This window comes from Camellia sinensis, chromosome 12 (genome assembly GCF_055761805.1).
Source record: "Camellia sinensis isolate YWXY chromosome 12, ASM5576180v1, whole genome shotgun sequence".
In the NCBI taxonomy this organism is placed as follows: Eukaryota; Viridiplantae; Streptophyta; class Magnoliopsida; order Ericales; family Theaceae; genus Camellia; species Camellia sinensis.
This window is the reverse complement of record NC_138972.1, coordinates 80,497,049-80,518,724: the sequence shown is the minus strand read 5'-3', so window position 1 is coordinate 80,518,724 and position 21,676 is coordinate 80,497,049. Positions and strand designations below refer to the sequence as shown.

At 40.4% G+C, this 21,676-nt stretch overlaps 1 protein-coding gene across 1 annotated transcript; it reads right to left on the bottom strand.

Moving 5' to 3' along the window:
* Nucleotides 1-2,022: 2,022 nt before the first annotated feature.
* On the bottom strand, nt 2,023-5,955 carry LOC114319723 (uncharacterized). Its single transcript, XM_082897012.1, has 3 exons — nt 5,292-5,955; nt 4,622-5,021; nt 2,023-2,290 (listed from the first exon to the last, which is right to left on the bottom strand). Exons 1-3 carry the CDS (start codon nt 5,953-5,955, stop codon nt 2,023-2,025), a joined length of 1,332 nt encoding a protein of 443 aa, XP_082753138.1.
* Nucleotides 5,956-21,676: the final 15,721 nt, after the last annotated feature.

Here is a 21,676-nt window from a genome sequence, read left to right as displayed (position 1 = left end):
TTTCTTACAGATAAGCAAGCATAAGTATTTTTTTTTTTGGTTACATCGGAAGGGAAAAACACAAACAAAGGGCTAAGTTCGTTCAGAGGTTAAACCAATCATGTCCCTTACTAGCAAACTTCTAATTGCAGCTGGTGGTTCATTCACCACTAGCGTATCTTCAGGTTGTTCTGTTCCGAATTTGGCTAGTGCATCCGCACAAAGATTACCTTCTTGCCAAATGTGTTGGATTGTGCATTCGCAGCCTCTTATCAAAATTTTTGCATCATCCACTAAATTTCTGAAGGGGCAATTGGCCACAGTTTCTTCCTCCAGCAGCTTCACGATTTGTGTTGCGTTTGTTTCTATCAAAACATTGGATAATCCTTTTTGTAAAATAACAGTAAGGTCTTTATACACTACCCACAATTCCGCTTCAAGGCTGGTTCCCATTTGCAATCTGCCATAAGTAGACCTCCAAAGCCTTTTTCTCCTCCAACTTTCCTGCAGCCATCTGTATTTAATTTGATCCGACCTGCATAAGCTAAACACCAATGAATAAGTCTGTAAGAGGATCTAGGATTAAGGATTGAGTTGAGGAAAGCTTGGTGGATCTCTGTAGAGTAATCTAAAATAAACTTGACACTCTTTTGGTTAGAAGTAGATTTACCATCAAACACAAAAGAATTTCTATTTTTTTAAATTTTCCATAAAGCCACAATAAAAACAGTGTACCAAGAGATGTCTGTAGGGAAATGAGTTTTGTTTTTAGCATTGCTCATGAGCCAATCCCTCCAAGGTTTCCCAACCATACTAAAATACCACTTCCTGCCAAAAGTAGTAAACCAAACTTCCTTAGCTTTATAGCAGTCCTTGAACAAGTGGCTAATGTCCTCAGACCCACTGCAGTAGGGGCAAATAGGATCATTGGTAAGGCCTCTCTTCATTCTCATATGGTTAGTAAGCAACTTTCCATGGAGTATAGTCTATAAGAAAGCTTGAAGTTTTTGCGGGAGCCGAAGCTTCCACACCCATGTCCAATCTTCATCCATGTGAGGATGCCCTTGAATAAGATCATAGGCAGAGGAAACTGTAAACACCCCATCAGGGGCCCCTTTCCACATAGGAGAATCCAAACTGGAGTTATCAGGAGGGACAGTGTTCAGAATTAGAGAAACAGTGGGAGATAGTAGTATGCTGTCAACATACTGATCATCCCAAGTTCCATCATCTCCCATTAGTTTTCTAATCTTAACACACCTAGGATCATCAGTGGAACTGGCAAGGTTAGGGCTGGAAACAGATTCTTCAAAGGATCTATCACCATGCCACCAATCTTTCCACACATTAACAGTCTGGCCATCACCCACAGACCATTTAATACCTTTTCTGAGAGTGTTTGTAGTACACATGATGCCTTTCCAAAGATGAAATGCTTGCCTCCCTTTAGGCCAATCCTGCAAAGAAGTATTTTTAAGATATTTTTTTCTAAAAGCCTCACACCGCAAGCCTTCATGTCTGCTAATCATATTTCATCCCAACTTTGAAAGTAGGGCCAGATTTTGGTCTCTAGCTTTTTTTTATACCAAGACCCCCATTCCTTTTCATTCTGCACACCACATCCCAATTACCAAGGTGAATTTTTTTCCTTTCTAGGGTATCACCCCAAAGGAAATTCCGGTTCAACTTATCAATTTCATTGCTCACCTTTTTAGGAACAAGCATTGTTTGCTTAGTGTAAGAAGGAATAGTAGAAGTCACTAACTGAATCAGTGTGGCTCTGCCAGTCAAAGATAACACATTAGCCTTCCACCCAGCCAATCTTCTTTGCATTTTGCCGAGGAGATCATTAAAGTGTCTCATGGTAACCCTCTCATGAATTAGGGGAACACCCAAGTATTTCCCTAATCCAGTAGTGAAAGGAATGCCACATTTATTACTCAAATCTCTGGCTGTCCTGCTCTCAATGTTAGGTGAAACATACAACTTGGACTTATGGGAATTAATTTTCAATCCAGAGATTTCACAAAACTCATCCATAATCTACATTATAGTGTTGCAATTTGACGTAGTGGCCTGCCCAAAAAGCATGAGGTCATCAGCAATGAAAATGTGAGTGATTGAAGGACCACCTCTAGTGACCTCAATCTCTTTCCAAAGCTTGTTCTTAGCTTGGAGGCTAATCACATTGGATAGCATCTCCATACACAACACAAAAAGGTAAGGAGAGAGAGGATCTCCTTGCCGCAGACCTCTTTGAGGTTTAAAGTCTTGAGGAGGTTCACCATCCCAAATAATAGCAGTGCTAACACTAGTAACACAACTCATGATGAGATCAATAAGGTTAACATCAAAATCAAATTCAAAAAGGGTTTGTTTGAGGAAATCCCAAGAGATGTTATCATAAGCTTTTTCCAAATCGATTTTAAAAATCATACCCCCCTTTTTACCCTTTTTGTGATTCAAAGTATGGATGATCTCTTGAGAAATTATTATGTTATCCTAAGGAGCCACTAAAGGCTGAATGAGTGGCATCATAGCTTGTGATTATATCTTTTAGAATTTGGATAGAAGCGAGCTGACTAGAGACTTCAAAGGAGATTTCAAAATCACTACAACTATGAGTATTAGTTGGGAGTACCTTAGTATTGTTAGAATGTATATCTAGTGTTGATGAATTCTATGTGGACTCGAAGTGCATTGTGTGAGCGTTTGGGTAAATTCTATGTTGGAGTGAAATTGTGTGGGTGGATGCAGACAAGTTTGCGTAAGCTGTTAGTTAGTTCGTTGAGTGAAAGAAATAGAGTAGTTAGGTAAAAATAATACAAAAATTGTTTGGTTGGGCAACTAAAGTTGTGGCTGAGAATTTTTTTTTTTTTTGTAGTATGTTTGGCATGATTGCATTATGTTTAGTAAGGGTTGGTGCCTCTTCTTGCTCAAGTGAAGTAGTTGAGGCTAAGGTGATCTGTGGATTTTGTTTTTGGAGTAATTCATAGAAGAATATGATTGTACTGGGGGACGAATGGAGGTTCTCATGGGATGAAATATTTGGAGTCATTGTTTGTGTTAGTTTTATTCAATTAGGTAACTAAGTATGAATTCATTTTAATATTGAGATGAGTTAGTTGTCGTGTGACGGTTGCAATTACAAAATATATCACTAAATTGTGTCTTTAAAGGGAGGGTGTTCTTATTGGTTAAGAGTCTTGAGATATTCACTTTGGATGGATATTAAGTAAATTATTACACTAGATTAAAAAAAAAGAAAGAGAAAACTGATTTTATTAAAGTCAAGGGATGACATCCCCGATTGCAGAGGCAACAAAAAAAAAGAAGAAAAAAAGAGAGAGAGGGATTTTGTTTTTGATAACAGCCACATGCCGACTTCACTTACTCGACTCTCCCGCCGATCTCTTCCTTTTTTTGTCGCCTTGGGTGACCCTTGAAGGCTCTGCTTCTGTGTGTATAAGACCGCCGAGGGAGTTGACTCCCTGCTGGTTGTCAAAGGCGAAGTATAAAGGTGCTCCGAATCGGGTCATGACGGTGGTCTTTTGTTTCAACTCCTTGTTCTCCGCCTTTAGGGCGCAAATCTCTGCTCACGCATCTTTGTACATGCCCTAGAGCAGAGAAAATTGGGCATTTAACTGTTGTACTTCATTGGTCCTGTTCTGTAACCGGTGAGATAATTTGGTAACTGCAGTCACTGTCTCCATGCAAGAGCTCAGTGTGAAGTGGTTGGCCTCAATGTCAGATTGAGCAGCCATGATTTACTCAACTGACATCACGGGAAAGTTAAGAAGAATGGGAGCAGGGGCACTTGGTCTAGGAAGGTTAGGAAGAGTAGGAGCAGGGGCACTCGGTCCTGGAAGGTTAGGAAGAGTAGGAGCAAGGGCACTTGGTCTAGGAAGGTTAGGAAGGGTAGGAGCAGGGGCACTTGGTCCAGGAGAGCTTGGATCATTGAGGTCCGGAAAGAGAGTGAGAGGACGAGATGAGGCCATGTGTGGTGAGACATGTAAAGAGAAAGAAAGGAGAGTCGGAGAAATAACAGAGAATAGACTGAGTTTTGGGACAACTTTCCTTCTCCGTTCAGTCCTTTTTTTTTTCTCTCGATGAGGAAGAAGAAACAGAAGAGAGCAATGAAGAAGAAGGAGATGGAAAAGAATGATGAAGAAGAAAGAGAAATGCGTGAATAAGTAGAAGATAGAAGATACTGATTCAGAAGAATATAGAAGAGAAGAAGACAAAAGGGAGAGAGAGCTGAGGCGAGCTTACAAATCGAGGAGGTCTGCTTTTGTCGGCCAACTAACGCAAAAGTAAGGCCGCGTGTCAGACGCAGTTTTTGAAGGAAGAGAGAGAAATGTGAAAGTTGTATACATATATGTATCTATATTGTATATTTACGCATTATATACATTTATTCAACTATTTTGTCACAAGAGTGACTTGGGTTCAGTGGTTTGGCTCAGTGATTAAGGGACCAAGGGACGAAGCCTGAGGTCAGGGGTTCAAAACCCCGTATCCCTGCATTCGTGTTTTATTTCCTTTTTGCGTGTTTTACTTATGTGCGATGGCGTCAACTTACGGAAGATTCCGTCGTAGTAACGGCATGTGCTCGCTGACGTCCATAGTAACGTTAACTTACGGAAGATCCCTCCTAGGGGCCTTAAAAGCATGAATATTCTTCACTTCCTGCCAAACCTCCTCATTAGTAATACTTTTAGTAAGTTTGGAGTTGAACTCCTGAGTCACCTTACAAACCACCAAATTATTCCAGTGATCAAGAGAGGTGGTAAAGGAATAGCTAAAACGATTAACAAAATAATTGGTAATCAGATTCTTGAGTTGGTCAGGTTGATCACACCAACCCCCACTATCATTTCTTAGTATCTCAATCTTTCTCCTTTTCCTTTTGGTGATAGTGGTAAGCTGGAAAAATTTTGTGTTCCTCTCACCTTGGGTAATCCAGTTAGATCTAGATTTTTGAAACCACAGAAGCTCTTCCTGGTAAAGCACTTTATTATATTGATCGATAAGATCTAGCTCTAGAGTATGAAGATTATGAGAATAGATGTTGGCTTGGGATTTTTGAACGCCTTCTATCCTCCCAAGTAACCATCTCTTCCTTTTAAAGATATTGCCAAAGACCTCTCTGTTCCAGACACTAGCTGCTTGAGCTAGTTTCTAGAGGTTATTACTCAGGGAGACATAGTTCTTGGTCCAACTATTATCAATAACATTTATGAAATCCTTATGAGTAATCCAAGCCGCCATGAATTTAAAGGGTTTACAAGTGGGATTAAAAGGAGACTTACCTTGAGTAAACACCATCATAAGGGAGTGGTCTGAGTAGGTGCAAGGGAGATTCCGAACTGCTCCATTTGGGAAACTGGTTCTCCACTCTGTATTACACAAAGCTCTATCCAACCTTACCATAGTATTTGCCCAGCCTTTTTTGTTGTTAGACCAAGTCAGCCTAGGACCTGAACACCCTAGATCCATGAGCTTGCAATTATCATCCGTTGCATTGAATTTCCTGCTCCTTCTCTGATCTTGACTCAAGGACTGGTTCAGGTTACCTTGTAGACTGCATTTTTCATTAGGTGTGGTGAAGTCATTAAAGTCACCAGCAACTAACCAGGGTTGAGTCATATGACGAGAAACTTTCTCCAAGTGATCCCATAACTCTTTTCTTAGGCTACTGTTTGGACTTGCATATACAGTTGGGAGCAACCAGTCTGGGTAGTTCTGCCTAAAGATGGTAATAGTGATTTGCTGGGAGTTGGCTTCCACCACTCTAACATTTACTATGTTTGGGTTCCAAGTCATCCAAATACCCCCACTACGGCCAATTGGGTCTACATGAGCTGAAGTTGTAAAGCCCATACCATTGAAGAACAAACCCATAGCCTTGAACTGAACTTTAGTTTCCATAAGGACAACCAGGTCTGGTTTATGGATCTGAACTAAATCCCTCATACTCCTTTTAAACTTTTTGTTCCCTGCTCTTCTGCAATTCTAGATGAGTAAATCCATAGATGGTATAGTTTGTTGTGGTAAAAGTGTTTGGCTGTCTAATGCCAAGTAGCCTCTGATGGCTTTGAAATCATCTTCCATCAACTTCAGTGGTGTCATTGATAGGTAATGCATATCCTGGTTTGCATCCACCTGTCTCCATGGTTAAAGCCTCAACTTTATTGCCTCGTTCCACCATTTTGAGGTGATGAGGTGTAACACTTCTTTCCGTGGGGACATGTACACTAAGACTCTGTTCTGATGTAGCATGTGCTTCCCCGTAGGGTAATTCTCTCATTCCTCCTCCATTTTTATCAGGGGGAACTCAGAATTTGGTTCTAGAGTTTATTCGAGTAGCAGAATTTATAGAATGTGAGATATGGTCGGTTGGGTGAGTGGGTGGGTGGTTTATGGTGGTACAGAAATGGTGTTTACTACTCTATGGATTTGATGTCTCACACTCTCCCCTTGCTGCCGCTTGATCTTGTATCTTCATGTCAATGCCACCTATATTGCCCATTCGAGCTTCCCCACCTTTCTTTTCAGTAGCCATACCAAGGCTAATTATCTTAGCCTTTTTTGCTGGTGTTCTGGCGTTATACCAAAAGTCCCTATCTACGTGGACTTTTCATTTTCCTTTTTCCTTGCTAACTTGGGCTTTGGGACCTGGCTGGGCCCCTTCCTCGTGTAGGATCTCAAATCTATTATTCTGTTGGGTATTAGCACCTCTATACACAGTTGGGCCATTTGATTTTCTTCGTTGGCTTGGAACAGTCATCCATGGCCCATAATTCCCTAGGCCTACCTCATCTTTATGCTCTTTCCCACTTGGGTTTGGTCTAGAACTGACTAGGCTTCCATTTCTTTGGCTTCCAACGCCATTCAATGCCTGGCCTTCTTGCACCGTCACCGGAATAGGTTTATCATTGCATGCCTCTCTCTGGTGACCAATCCCGCCACAAGAAAAACATAGTGAGTGTAAATGTTCATATTCAACTCCATAAGTGTGTTTACCTATAGAAAAATGAGAGCTTAGGGGCTTTCTAAGGTCCATTTCGATACAAACTCGTGCATATTTGCCTCTCGCTGCCATGGTTGTGTTGATGTCGATCTTGAGTGGAACTCCAATAACTTTTGCAATGTGGTAGAGGATTTTCTCATTGTAGTACTCAATGGGGAGATTAGGAAATCTCACCCATATTGCGGTAGTATCCTATTCCGCTTCGTCCGATTTGAAATCTTGTTGCCATTTTCGAACTGTGACGTAGTGATCCATTACAATCCATGGTCCTTTAGTGTATACCTTGGTGTAGTCATCAGCCAAGTCAAACTTAACTATGAAGAATCCGTTCCTAATGTCTATGGCTTCAAAGTCTGCTTGGAGCCCCCAAATCTTGGCCATCTTGGTCATGAACAATTTATACCCTATGGTTTTCCCCAATAGCCTCACGATCAAACACTTTTTCCATGGCTCACGCACTTTCTTCAGGAGGCCTGGTGGTATCTTTACTTTGGGTATCCCATCTCTGGCTTCCTCCATAACCTCATCATCTTACTTCAACCTCTGATTGGTATTTGCATCATTCTCGTCGAAAGAGAGCCCCTCCACATCGCAATCGAAATTTTTTTCATTTTGGTTTTCCTTGAATCTCAAACGAAGAAATGAGCAAGCATAAGTATTATTGTCATTTACTTAATTTTGGTGATTTTTGCACAGCTGTACATGGTCTCCACGTCGCAATTTTGGCCAATCTTTCTCAACACTTGTAAAAACCTACTCTCGAGTAAATATATACTCGCTATATTGTGATATCAACAATTGAAATAAGGGTTAGGCTTCTTTCTCAGTTTGAGATTAGATTGAAGCATGTTATTAGGCTTGTCAGAATTTATTATTAGTGTTATTTTAATAATTTAAATCATTAAATGTGTAGAATTTGTTAAATATTTTATTCTTGTAAAAAATTACATTAATTAGATATTGATAGTGTGTCATTTCAAATATTTAATTAACACTATGTTACTATAATAATAATAATAAAATAATACATCTAATTACATTGCTATACGTGCTAAGGATGTAAATTAATTTAGCATTAGTTTATCAAAAATATGATAAATAGATTTACTTTGGAGCAAGATAAACAGTAATTAAATTGAGAAGATTTGCTGGAGAGATGGATTGGGCCACCTGTGCCATTTAGCAGCTTAGGGGGATGAGTCATCAAATTTGAGGCATCATTACAAGGTGAGTCATTACCTAGGGCTTGTGTATATAGAGGGGCTGTGAGAGCCAGTAAGGGAGCTAAAGGGGAAAAAAAAAAGAAAAAAAAAAGAGAAAGATGAGCAAGAGAATAGTCTGGAAAAGTTGGCAAAAAATAAGAGGGAAATGGTAAGAATTAATGTAGAGGTGAGTTACATTATATCTTGAGTTATTATAATATATTAAACGTATATTTTGAGTCAGCATAATTTATTTTATGTAAATTATGATTTATAAATTATATTAATATTTCAGTTACGTTGATTATTTTCTGAATTCTATTTGTTTAAATTGAAATCCATGGATATGGTTATTTAAATTTTAGAAATTATTTGACAATGATTTTGTAAACAATTATTTTCTATAAGTACCACCATGGGAGTCCCATGCCTTGGGGAACTTAAATAAACCATTGGCTTCTGATTGGTTATCTTGTGGCGCTCTGCTTGTCATGGATCCATTGATCTTTGTTCTGTTCTGTATCGTAGTTATAGTTATTTATTTACATAATTTATATATTTCCGTTTCTATCACTTAACTAATTTGGTTATTCAAACTAAGTTATGTTAATGGTTTTAGCTTAAATAACTATTCATGATTATTTTATGTCCCTTAAACTCTTGGCATAATATTTCTCACTCTGTTGTGTGCTTATAGCTATTACATTTTTAGGTGATGAGATGTAAAGGAGACTAGTAACCTCATGTAGTGGAATTCGCATAAGAATTTGATGCTGATCTGTTATTTTGTTTTTCTTTTATTTTCTCCCTTTTGTTTTTTTTTATTGATGGCTGGTCACTGAATAATAAAATAATAAAAGCTTTATATATGTATTTTCTTTTATCAAAATGGTAGAATGGAGTTAATTTTGTATTTCATTATTTTCTTACTTCCATTCTGCCTCCGCTTGCTCCATTTAATTTGTTAAGATTATAATTAATTAGTAAGTCATGATTCCAACCTTAAACCCCTGGAGCGGGGTCGTGACAGATAGATATTTGATCAAATCATATTTCTATAACGGTAAATATAATTTTCAAAATAAATTGTTAGTAAAAAATCTGATCTGATCAAATAGTTATCGATATCCGATCAATATAATTTTTGTAGGAATGAAATACTTAACAAACTCTACACATTAACGGTTTAGATCATCGAGAGATAACCTGTAGTGAGCTCTATGGACCCGAACAACACAGTCCAATCCATTATGTAGACTGGAAAGAATTTGAATCCTTAAAAAAATGATAAATTATAAATACACCCGTTAAGATTTGTTTAAGATATGAATTATTTTGTGTGATTTAAAAAATTACAAATATCTTATTGTTAGAATTTTCAATTTAACAGAATTAATTAAAAAAATAAAATTTTTAACTGCTCTTCTATACAATAATAAAATTACTTGAATTATTAATTAAAATAAATTTATAAAATTATTAAAAATTATTAATTGACTTGATCATTTATTAATAAAAGGGACAATTTGTTATAAAATTAGTAATTTCAAGAGGCATAATGTAATTTTCAAAATCACTGAGGGTAATTTGTATTTTAAAAAATTTCAAGATGTGTATTTATAATTTATCCAAAAGAAGAGAGTAAATTACTATAATCTCTTCTCATGTTTGATGAAAATATGATAATTGTATGATTTTTTTTTAAATTTTATTTCACATTTTATTTTCATCAATAATTCATTAGCTATATGAATGGAAAAAAAAAAATTATCATATTTTTTATATAAAAATATATATTTTCGTAATTTATCTTGTTGTGTTTTCATATAATTTGATTTCTTTCACCATATAAGAAGGATGTTAGTTAATTCAGAAATATTCTATATTATATTTTTCGTTAATGACGCAGTTGAAAATTTAATAAGTAATACCATATTAACCGATTTTTGTTAAATAATTAATTGTAAAAATATACTATTCGGTATTAATTATAAGTTAATTTTTATGATTATAATTTTTTAATTATGAGCTAAAAAAAACTAAATCACAATCCAACATTGTTATTCACTTTTTGAAAATAATAATAATAATAATAATGATAAATTTAAATAAATTACTTAGAGAAAATGATGAAAAGTCCATCCCAAAAGGGTGTAATTAGAGCTGTGCAAAATACTGTTCAATCCGTTAAAATCGCACCGATCTGTATCAATTCACAATTCTATATCCACTAACTGCGGATTAAATTTTAAAATTTATAATTCGCCTTCGAAAACGCTCCGCTCTGCTCCGCTCCGCTATAATTAATACACATATATTTTTTAACTTCTAATGAAATATCAAAGTAAAAATGACTGTGAAAGAGATTTAAGATGTAAAATTTATTACAAATTAGTATTATATATATGAAAAATATTATGCAAATTAGTGTTATATATTATGCAAATACTTGATAATTGGTTATAATTTTTTCAATTCGTCAATCTGCTCAAAACCGCCCAAATCGTGATTTACCAATCCTCCAAACTGTTAATCCGCCATTTGATTTATAATTTTACTTTTAAACTGTTCGAATCACACCGCACACATCTTAGGTAGAATGTATTAGATCCAAGGCAAAAATTTTAATTTGTGATAAAGATATGCTGGAAAAGTTGGTAGGAAAAACTCGTTGGTAGTCGAAAAAGTTATTAACAACAACATGCGGTGGTGGTGAGGTAGAGAAACGTATGAAATTCAACAGATAAGGCATTAAATGAGTAACATGTGCTACTGTGGGGATGTATTTTCAGGATACCAACACGTGGCATGGTGACGCCGACGTGTCAGCCGAGGTGCCACGTGCCCTGGTGGTTAAGCCGAGGTAATATCGGAGAAGCCGAGGTCATCTCCGAAGATGTCGGAGCCCGAGATAAGGGGCGAGAATCCTAAGGCAAAGAGGATTGAATCAAGATAAGGATTAAACTCTTAGGGAGTTTATCTCTATCACTTAAAAGAGTCCAGAGTAAGCAGTGAACTAGAGTTCATAGAAGTCATACTTCTAGTGGGACTTGAATTGAGTATATTATAAAAGAGAGGCACCCCCGTGGGTCTAAGGTATGTAATTTATACTTTGAGTATTCAGTTTAGTACTTGATTATCTTTGAGAGATATACTGACTTGATCGTCGGAGTGTCCCCGGGTGGAAGAACCACCGCCGGAGCTTTTTCTTTCTGTCTCAGGTTGCTTAAGCCATCTATTCCGCTTGTGCTCTCCAGCTGATCACTAGACGGGCAGTGTGGTCAGATTTTCACCCACACAATTTGGCGCCGTCTGTGGGAACGAAGGAAGAATAGATGGCTAGTAACGGACAGCAAAATATTGGGGAGGACGCTCCCACTGGGAGTGACAGCCCAATTGATCTTGATATCGAAGGAGATAACCGCAATGCAGAAGCCCGTGACCAGGGTCACAGAGAGAACGACGTCATCCCAGAAGGCGACACGTCAAAAAGAGCTAACCAAGGAAAATACTACAATGAAGATAACCTCCAGGTATGGAGGGACAGGTGCCTACGGAGGGATGAGGAAGTAAAAGAACTAGCAAACAAGTTGGCGGACCTCCAGTCAGTCGTCAACTTCATGATGCAGAATAATGTTATGCAGCCACCATACCCGCTGCAAGATACGCCGATGCCAGCGAACAACACTCAGAAGGAAGTAAGAAAAACAATCCCCGAGGTCCCCCAGCATACCAGAAGCGGAAGGCATTCACACCGGCCTTCCAGGGAAATCGGACGGGAAAAGCCGAGGCAAGAGGAGTCCCGACGGACACACCACATGAAGAATCCAGACCCCAAAGAACATCGACATGTTCAGGGGCAAGTACTCCATTTTGACACATCCCACGAAGAAAGATCCAAACGACCCCACCACGAGGCCGAAAGCAGTGTACCAAAAAGACTAAAATCCAAAGACAGCCAAGCTCCAGGGAGGAGCAAAGAAGACTTGAGGGACTACCTCAAGAGGAGGCAACAGAATGGAGAAGCCGAGGTAAACTCCCCAGTGAAACCGAAGACAGCCTTCTCGGCGGAACTGGACAAATTCGAACCGCCCAAAAGATTCAGTATGCCGAGGTTTCAAATCTATGACGGTAAATCAGATCCAAACTTTCATGTTGGGTTGTACCTAAATTCAATGGTGCTATACAGCGGAAACGAGCCGTTGCTCTACAAAGTATTCCCCTCATCCTTTGGGGAAATTGCATCTGATTGGTTCCACAAGTTACCAAAAGGAAGTATAAAGACATGGGAAGGCTTGGCCGAGATGTTTGTGGCCAGATTCGTGACCAACAAGCTGCAACCCCTGAGGGTTGATGCTTTGATGGCTCTACGAATCACCAAGGAAGAAGGCCTCAGGGCCTATGCGAAGAGGTACTACGAGGTGTTCAACCGAATACCTGAATGCAACCAGGAAGTAGCAGTCGTATCCTTCAAGAACGGCCTGAAAGATGACTGCCCTCTACGGAAGTCTTTGGCAAAAACATTGCCGAAAAGCATGGAAGAACTCATGGCAAGTATTGAGAAATATGCCAGGGCCGAAGAAGATACATCGGGAAACAAAGAGGTGAAACAAGAAAAGGGAAACGGCTCGCCAAAGCGAGGCCGAATCAACAATGGGCCGACCAAACAAGAAATAGAATTAAGAAATAAACAGGCGGTAACCACAGTATTCCGGATCCCAATCCATAAAATCTTGGATCGGATTCGAAATCAACCTTATTTCAGGGCTCCGGCAAGAGCACCAGCGGAATTCATGGGAAGGAACGTTGGTAGACGTTGTGCCTACCACAATGAAGAAGGGCATCCAACTCAAGGTTGCAGAGCCTTAAAAGCACACTTGGAGGACCTAGTAAGACAAGGCCTTCTGAGGGACCTGGTCGATGAGGCCAGAACAAGGGAAGAGCAGGCAAGGCTGCCCCAAGCACCAGCAGCACCCCCTCCCCCAGCACAGCTACCACAAGCAGGAGAACCAAGGGTGGTCAATGTAATCCACTCAAGGGTCAATGAAAACGAAATCAGAGGAGAAACCCAGAGGGTAAGACATTTACAGCATATTTATCAAGTCGGGGAAAAGAGACATCGGCCAGAAGAATGCCAAGGGCCAATAATAGCCTTTACTGAAGCTGACCTAGAACTGGTCCAACACCCGCATAATGATGCCTTGGTAGTATCCCTACAGGTCGGGGAGTGCCAAGTTAAACGCATCCTAATAGATCAAGGCAGCTCCTGTGACATCATGTATGTCAGATGTTACAAAGAGCTAGGCCTTCACCCCGATGACCTAGAACAATCAAGCGGCCCGATGGTCGGCTTTAACGGAACGCCGACATGGCCACTAGGTGCAACAAGCTTAGAAGTACAAGCCGGCACTAAGAAGATCAGAACGGAATTCCTGGTAATCGACACACCCTCACCATACAACATCATCCTGGGAAGGCCGTGGTTATATGCAATGGGGGCAGTCCCCTCGACATTGCATCAACTACTCCGGTTCCCAACAGAGAATGGGATTGAAGAAGTCAGAGGGGATCAACTACAAGCTAAAAATTGCTCCATGGCAGCAATAAAATCCACCTGTAGTGTACAGGAACCAAAGAAAGCAGAAGTTGAAGATGAGGACATGGAAGTCCTGGAAGATGTTGGGAAAGAGCCAGCCGAGAAAAGCGAAGAGGCGCTAAAGAAAATCCTCGTCCAGGAGGGCGACGAAGAACGATTTTTTCTTCTTGGCTCAGGCTTAGCCAGAGAAGAAGAAAAAGAACTGGAAGATTTTTTAAGAGCAAACATAGAGGCGTTCGCCTGGACACCTTATGAAATGCCTGGCATTGACCCTGAGGTCACTTGCCACAGTCTGAATGTCGACAGATCGGCAAAACCTGTGATTCAACGAGCCAGAAGGCCGACGTTAATGCACGTCGAAGCAGTCGAGGAAGAGGTAGACAGACTCCTTGAAGCCAGGGCCATCCGAGAAGTCCAGTACCCAACGTGGCTGTCCAACACAGTAGTAGTAAAAAAGAAGAATGGCAAGTGGAGGGTTTGTGTAGACTTCACCAGCCTCAACAAAGCTTGCCCGAAAGACAGCTTTCCTCTGCCCAAAATCGACCAACTGGTAGACGCCACCTCGGGACATGAAAGGATGAGTTTTTTAGATGCATACAGAGGGTACCACCAGATTGCTATGTACCCTCCAGATGAGGAGAAGACCGCGTTCATCACCTCGAAAGGCCTGTACTGTTACAGGGTAATGCCTTTTGGGCTAAAAAACGCAGGAGCAACCTATCAGAGGTTAGTGACAAAGATGTTTAAACACCTGATTGGCAAAACGGTAGAAGTTTACATCGATGATATGGTCGTAAAGACCAAGAAATCAAAAGGTCATCTTGCCGACCTAAAAGAGGTCTTTGACATACTCAAAAGATATCGGCTACGACTCAACGCCTCAAAGTGCGCTTTCGGAGTTGGGTCAGGTAAATTTCTAGGATATCTGGTAACAAGAAAGGGCATTGAAGCCAGCCCAGACCAAATTAAGGCCATCCTGGAACTACAGAGTCCAACATCGGCAAAACAAGTTCAAGTGCTCACTGGAAGGGCCGCAGCCCTAAACCAATTCATCAGCAGAAGCTCAGACAAGTGCAGACCCTTCTTTAACCTGGTAAAAAAAGCCACAGACTTCCGTTGGACGGAAGAATGTGAATCTGCCTTAGCCGACCTAAAAAAGTACTTGACCACAACCCCGGTCCTTTCTAACCCAATCCCAGGGGAGGAATTGTTTTTGTACTTAGCAGTCTCTGAACACGCAGTCAGTGCAGTGCTAATCCGAGAGGAAAAAGGGGAGCAAAAGGCTGTCTATTACGTAAGCAAAACTCTGGCTAACGCGGAAACAAGGTACCTACCACTGGAAAAATTGATGCTAGCCTTGGTAATGGCCTCAAAGAAATTGAGCCATTACTTTCAGGCACACAAGATTGTGGTTCTAACAGAGCACCCACTGAAGTCCTTATTACATCAAGGAGACTTAACAGGAAGAATAGCAAAATGGGCAGTAACACTAGGCCAGTTTGACCTAGAATTTAGGCCAAGAACAGCAATAAAGGGCCAAGTTTTGGCCGACTTCGTCGCAGAACTCACACCTGAAGCCATCACACCTCGGGCTCTGTCGAGCCAAGAAGAACATTGCCCCGACAAGCAAAAAGAATCCCAGTCAAAGACAAAAAAGCAAGAGAAAGAAAAGCTCAGACCATGCAGCATCTACATCGGCGATTCATTCAGACTATTCGTCGATGGAAGTTCAAACCGCCAGGGAGCAGGAGCAGGAGTACTGCTGATATCTCCAGATGGAGAAATTATAGAACAGTCCATCCGTCTGGGGTTCAAAGCCTCCAATAACGAAGCAGAATATGAAGCATTAATTGCAGGGCTAAAGCTAGCAGCAGCAGCAGAGGCAGACGAGGTAATTGTTTTTTGTGATTCACAATTAATTGTTAACCAGTCAACAGGAGAATTTGCAGCCAGAGACGAAAGAATGTCGGCATATGCAAAGGAAATCAGCCAGAGACGAAAGAAGGCTGCAATTCAGCTCGCAGTATACCAACAACAGCTTGCCAGAGCTTACAACAAGAGAGTCAATCCAAGAGATTTTCAAGTTGGCGACTTAGTCCTAAGAAAAGTCGTCGGGAACAAAAGGGATCCCAGGGAAGGCAAGCTTGGCCCAAACTGGGAAGGACCCTACAGAGTTACTTCAGTACTTGGGAATGGAGCATATCGGCTTGAGGACAATGAGGGCAAAGCATTGCCCAGACCTTGGAATACTTGTAATTTGAAATTTTTCTATCATTAGAAAAACGTCATTGTTTGGCCGATGTTATCAATAAAGTCTTTTCAGAATCCTTTCAACATGATCGATTAATAAAGTTATGCATGGATGTTTTTGAAGACATATCAAACTCAAAGCTAAGCCGATGTTATTCCTTAATCCACTTGTTGAAATTTGTAGCAATTTACAAGTTGGAATTAAGCTGATTCCTTATCTTCACTTGTTGAAATTTGTAGCAATTTACAAGTTGAAGTTAAGCTGATGTTATTCCTTAATCCACTTGTTGAAATTTGTAGCAATTTACAAGTTGGAATTAAGCTGATTCCTTATCTTCACTTGTTGGAATTTGTAGCAATTTACAAGTTGAAGTTAAGCCGATGTTATTCCTTAATCCACTTGTTGAAATTTGTAGCAATTTACAAGTTGGAATTAAGCTGATTCCTTATCTTCACTTGTTGGAATTTGTAGCAATTTACAAGTTGAAGTTAAGCTGATGTTATTCCTTAATCCACTTGTTGAAATTTGTAGCAATTTACAAGTTGGAATTAAGCTGATTCCTTATCTTCACTTGTTGAAATTTGTAGCAATTTACAAGTTGAAGTTAAGCCGATGTTATTCCTTAATCCACTTGTTGAAATTTGTAGCAATTTACAAGTTGGAATTAAGCTGATTCCTTATCTTCACTTGTTGAAATTTGTAGCAATTTACAAGTTGAAGTTAAGCCGATGTTATTCGTTAATCCACTTGTTGAAATTTGTAGCAATTTACAAGTTGGAATTAAGCTGATTCCTTATCTTCACTTGTTGAAATTTGTAGCAATTTACAAGTTGAAGTTAAGCTGATGTTATTCCTTAATCCACTTGTTAAAATTTGTAGCAATTTACAAGTTGGAATTAAGCTGATTCCTTATCTTCACTTGTTGAAATTTGTAGCAATTTACAAGTTGAAGTTAAGCCGATGTTATTCCTTAATCCACTTGTTGAAATTTGTAGCAATTTACAAGTTGGAATTAAGCTGATTCCTTATCTTCACTTGTTGAAATTTGTAGCAATTTACAAGCTGAAGTTAAGCCGATGTTATTCCTTAATCCACTTGTTGAAATTTGTAGCAATTTACAAGTTGGAATTAAACTGATTCCTTATCTTCACTTGTTGAAATTTGTAGCAATTTACAAGTTGAAGATAGGCCGAGGTTATTGCTTAAGTTCTCATAGCAATGTGTGGGTCGTTTAAACCCAAGGGAAGATGCTTAACACTTGTTGAAATTTGTAGCAATTTACAAGTTTATGTTAAGCCGACGTATGATCACCCGCCGAGGTATACAGTAAGTTACAGGTTAAAATAAAGGCTAAGTATATTGTTCATTACTTGTTGAAATTTGTAGCAATTTACAAGTAGGTAGGACTAAGATTACTATTTAATACTTGTTGAAATCTATGAAAAGACTGCAGGACAGTATCTTGCCGAAGTAAAAGTCTCATGGTTATACCCGAGGTATGAAACCCCGAGGAGATTGCATAAAGGAAGCAACATGAGGAAATATGCAAAAATTTTCTAAGCACAAGACTATATATCACAAGATTGAAACATTCAAAAGAAAGAACTGTCGCAGTTACATATTGAAGAAGCCACGTCGGCCAAAAGAAAGAGTTCTGCATTACCCAGAAAGTACAAAATGCAAAATACAGAAAAAAAAAAGGTACAAAAAACATTTTCAAGATTCTTCAGCATTAGCCACTGCAGGGACTGGGATCTCGGACGATTCAGGTGGAATCTCCTCGGCCACTTTCTCCGCTTGTATTTCGGCATCTATCTCTGCCAATGTTGTGTCAAGACTTCTTTCAGTCAGAAGGAGGTCAGATGATAGATACCCTTGAACAGACTCCCTGGGCACTTCCTCAGCATCATCACCCCCCTCATCTTGAGTTAAGTCCATAACCAGCTCAGCAGGAGGAGGGGACTTGACTTCGGCAGCATTCTTGGGTTTTCTCACCAAGGCCTCACCATCATCTTTTTCTTCATCTTCCTCCACGGCCTCTGCCTCAAACTCTGATTCACTTTCAGGAGGAGGTGGAGGAAATGGTAACGGAATAGCGTCGGCCTGACGCAATGGCGAGTCAGCAGGAAGGTCAAGCTTCTTTATCAAGGACATCCAACCAAGGGAAAATCCCCTGTTGCATGCCTGCCTGACTTGAAGCTTGTAGTCCTCTGCGACGTCGGCCATACCTTGAGCATAGGCCTTTTCATCGGCCTCTTTGATTTCGGCCTCTTTAGTGGCCAGAGCTTGCTGGAGTTCTTTCTCCGCTTGGGCCTTCTGAACCTCGGCCTCTCTTTTCTCGGCCTCAGCAACCTTTTTAACGGCCTCAGCAGCCTCGGCCTTCTCAAGAGCTAGAGTTTGAACCTTAGTTGCAGCCTCGGCTTGATCCTCCAATTTTTTCATTTTTGCTTCAAGAGACCTGATCTCTCTCTTCATAGAAGATGCTTCCCTCTTCATATCAACCAACCTTTGACGATTTTCAAAGGCTTGCATGGAAAATGAGTGGGCATGCTGAATGGCCTGCAAAAAGAACAGAAATGTGAGACAGTACTCTCAGTGAAGAACGGAAGAAAGAATCACAAGTACAGACAGAAATACTTACTTGAGCAGAGTGTTGGAGCATCAGAGCGTAATTTTCATACTCACTAAACTTGGCATTTCGCTCCAAGTCATTTGGTAGAAGAAGAGCAGTGCTAAGGGCGACAGCAACGTTGATATCATCAGCACTTTCACTAGCCATGATGGGCCTATCCTCCAGGGATAGATCAGGGGCCCAGGGGACGTCGGGCTTCTTCGAAGCTGAGGTCGTCGCAGACGATGACCTTGGCCGCTTTGACTGTGTAGACCCTGAGGGTTGGCCCTCGGCAGATCTCTTTGTTAAAGTAGAGGCTGATTTTTTACTTTCAGCTAGCTTCGAAATCGGCAAAGAATCCTCAGCCTCGGCATCTGTAGCCGTGGCCTTAGGCTGAGCCTTTTTTACTCTCTTTGGTTTGGGTGGAAGCATTGATTGCGTTGGTGCGGCTTCGGCGTCAGTTGGGAGATCGGCAAGAAGGTCTTGGACAACAGGCCTTTGACGAACCATTTCGGCAGTCTTTACGAGCTTTCGTCGGCGTTTACGTTCAGGAATTGGTATTAAGTAGGGGGCCGAAGTTGATGGAAGATCGGCTGGGTCAGATGTGGACTCTTGATCTGTTCGGGATGTAGAAGCAGTTAAGGTTGTGGCTGTGGGTGGAGAAAGACTCTTCTTCCTTTTTCTAGGGATGTCGGGTAAGGTGGATTTGTATGTAGGGATGAAGTTTAGTAATACTGGGGCTTTTCGTTTATGGATTGGAAGGCCAAGAAGTGTTTTCAGATCTGTTCCTGGGAAGAAGGATTGGCGAAAATTTTTTGGTGGCTAATGAAGATCTGCAGAGAGACAGACGTCAGAAACAAAAAATATTAAAATCTCAGATAAAAACAACTAAGTGTTGACTCAGGGCTCTTACTCTTGCCCTCTGTAAGTGTTCGAGGAAGAGGGTAGAGGTGGACATCTTCATCTGGGCCAAATTCCCAATTTCCAGAAGCAATGAGAAAATCATCTCCAGCCCCCTTGTTGGAGTCTGGAAGGTCGGCTATAATTTTGTACTGAGTAGATCTCGGCTTAAGGTAATAGACAAAACCCCTATCCTTCAGATCAAGAGGGCACATGGTATAACAATATTGAAGGTCGGCTAGGGTGATTCTAAGGTTTTCTTGCCTAGCTAAGGCAATAATACCGTTAATTACCCTATAGGAATTGATAGTAAGTTGCATAGGGTTCAGCTTATAGAAATGGAGAACTTGACGAAAAAGGGGATCGAGTGGAAGCCGAAGTCCACATTCGGTAAAAGCAACTATTGGAAAAGGCATTGTGTGGTCTGTGGGCACGATGGTATCATTATCCCCAGCCAGCTTAAGATGAACATCGGCTGGGATAGAGAATTCTTGCCTAAAGTATTCAAGTTTTGTCGGGGTATTCACCCTATGCCTCCACATACCCATTATGTTGGCTTAAACTAAGAGGAATATGTTTCAGAAGGTGGGCGTTTTTCAGGTTTCCCTAAAGATTAAGGGTTCTACAGACAAATCCCAAATCTATAAGGTATGAAGATAAAAATCGAGGGTACAGATCTGGGGCAGATACAAAAAAGAGAAAACAAAGATGAAGTTTCAGATTCAAGAACAGAGGTATAGTTCTCAGAAACAATAGAAATGCAGAAAAAATCAAGGACAACGGCAAAGAGAATGATGAAAAAGCATAGAAGTTCAAGGTAAAAGCCACAAATTCAAGATACAAATAAATCCAAGACCTCGAACAAGATCAGTAATGGCAACAGACAGACAAAAGCAAATAAAGAAAAATGGAAAAATTAAAGAAGAGGATCTTACCAGGACAAATGAAGCCAAGGCAGTGCTCGCCGAACTCCGAAATTGATTGCAACAGCAAAGAGGGCTTTTGCAAGAATGAGGGATTAAGAGCAGTTCCAGAAGAAAGAACGAGGCAATGGCAGATTCGAAGAAGAATAAGCTTTTCAGAGAGAGAAAACAAGAAGATGGAATGAAAAAGTGAAGAAAAGATAAGAGGCAAAAGAAAAGTTTTGTCAAAAATGTGAAACGACGGCAAAATTAGGGTAATCATTACGCCTAGGGTAACGCACGCGTCAGGCAGCGCGGACGAAATGAACGGACAGCTTCAGGCGCGTCACTGACACGCTCCAATAAAGACGAAACACGTAAGAGAAACAGTTAGATATGCATGACAGCTCATGCGCATGAGAGAATACGATCGAAGCCTTGTTTTCCGAAGAGAACACGTCGGCTGAAAATAGGTAATCTTGGCAAAATAGTTTTTGAACCATTACTCAGAATAGAAGTGACAAAATTTTGGAATAGGTTCCATCACCTCAGAATGCCGAGGTAATAGAACCTAGGGGGCAGTTGTGGGGATGTATTTTCAGGATACCAACACGTGGCATGGTGACGCCGACGTGTCAGCCGAGGTGCCACGTGCCCTGGTGGTTAAGCCGAGGTAATATCGGAGAAGCCGAGGTCATCTCCGAAGATGTCGGAGCCCGAGATAAGGGGCGAGAATCCTAAGGCAAAGAGGATTGAATCAAGATAAGGATTAAACTCTTAGGGAGTTTATCTCTATCACTTAAAAGAGTCCAGAGTAAGCAGTGAACTAGAGTTCATAGAAGTCATACTTCTAGTGGGACTTGAATTGAGTATATTATAAAAGAGAGGCACCCCCGTGGGTCTAAGGTATGTAATTTATACTTTGAGTATTCAGTTTAGTACTTGATTATCTTTGAGAGATATACTGACTTGATCGTCGGAGTGTCCCCGGGTGGAAGAACCACCGCCGGAGCTTTTTCTTTCTGTCTCAGGTTGCTTAAGCCATCTATTCCGCTTGTGCTCTCCAGCTGATCACTAGACGGGCAGTGTGGTCAGATTTTCACCCACACAGCTACATTTTAATAGATAGTTAATTTGGTAAATTTTAATAGATAGACAAATAGGCTAATTTTAAAAGATAGATTAATTTCAATAGATAAACA

Bases quoted from the DNA above. Each gene is read 5' to 3' on its own strand.
- LOC114319723 (XM_082897012.1), bottom strand. From the start codon at position 5,955: ATGAGGGATTTAGTTCAGATCCATAAACCAGACCTGGTTGTCCTTATG. The intron at 5,022-5,291 runs GTAAGTCTCCTT...TTCATACTCTAG, and splicing joins TATGATGGTGTTTACTCAAG to AGCTAGATCTTATCGATCAA. The intron at 2,291-4,621 runs GTAAGTTAACGT...TTGTGTTACTAG, and splicing joins GCCCCTAGGAGGGATCTTCC to TGTTAGCACTGCTATTATTT.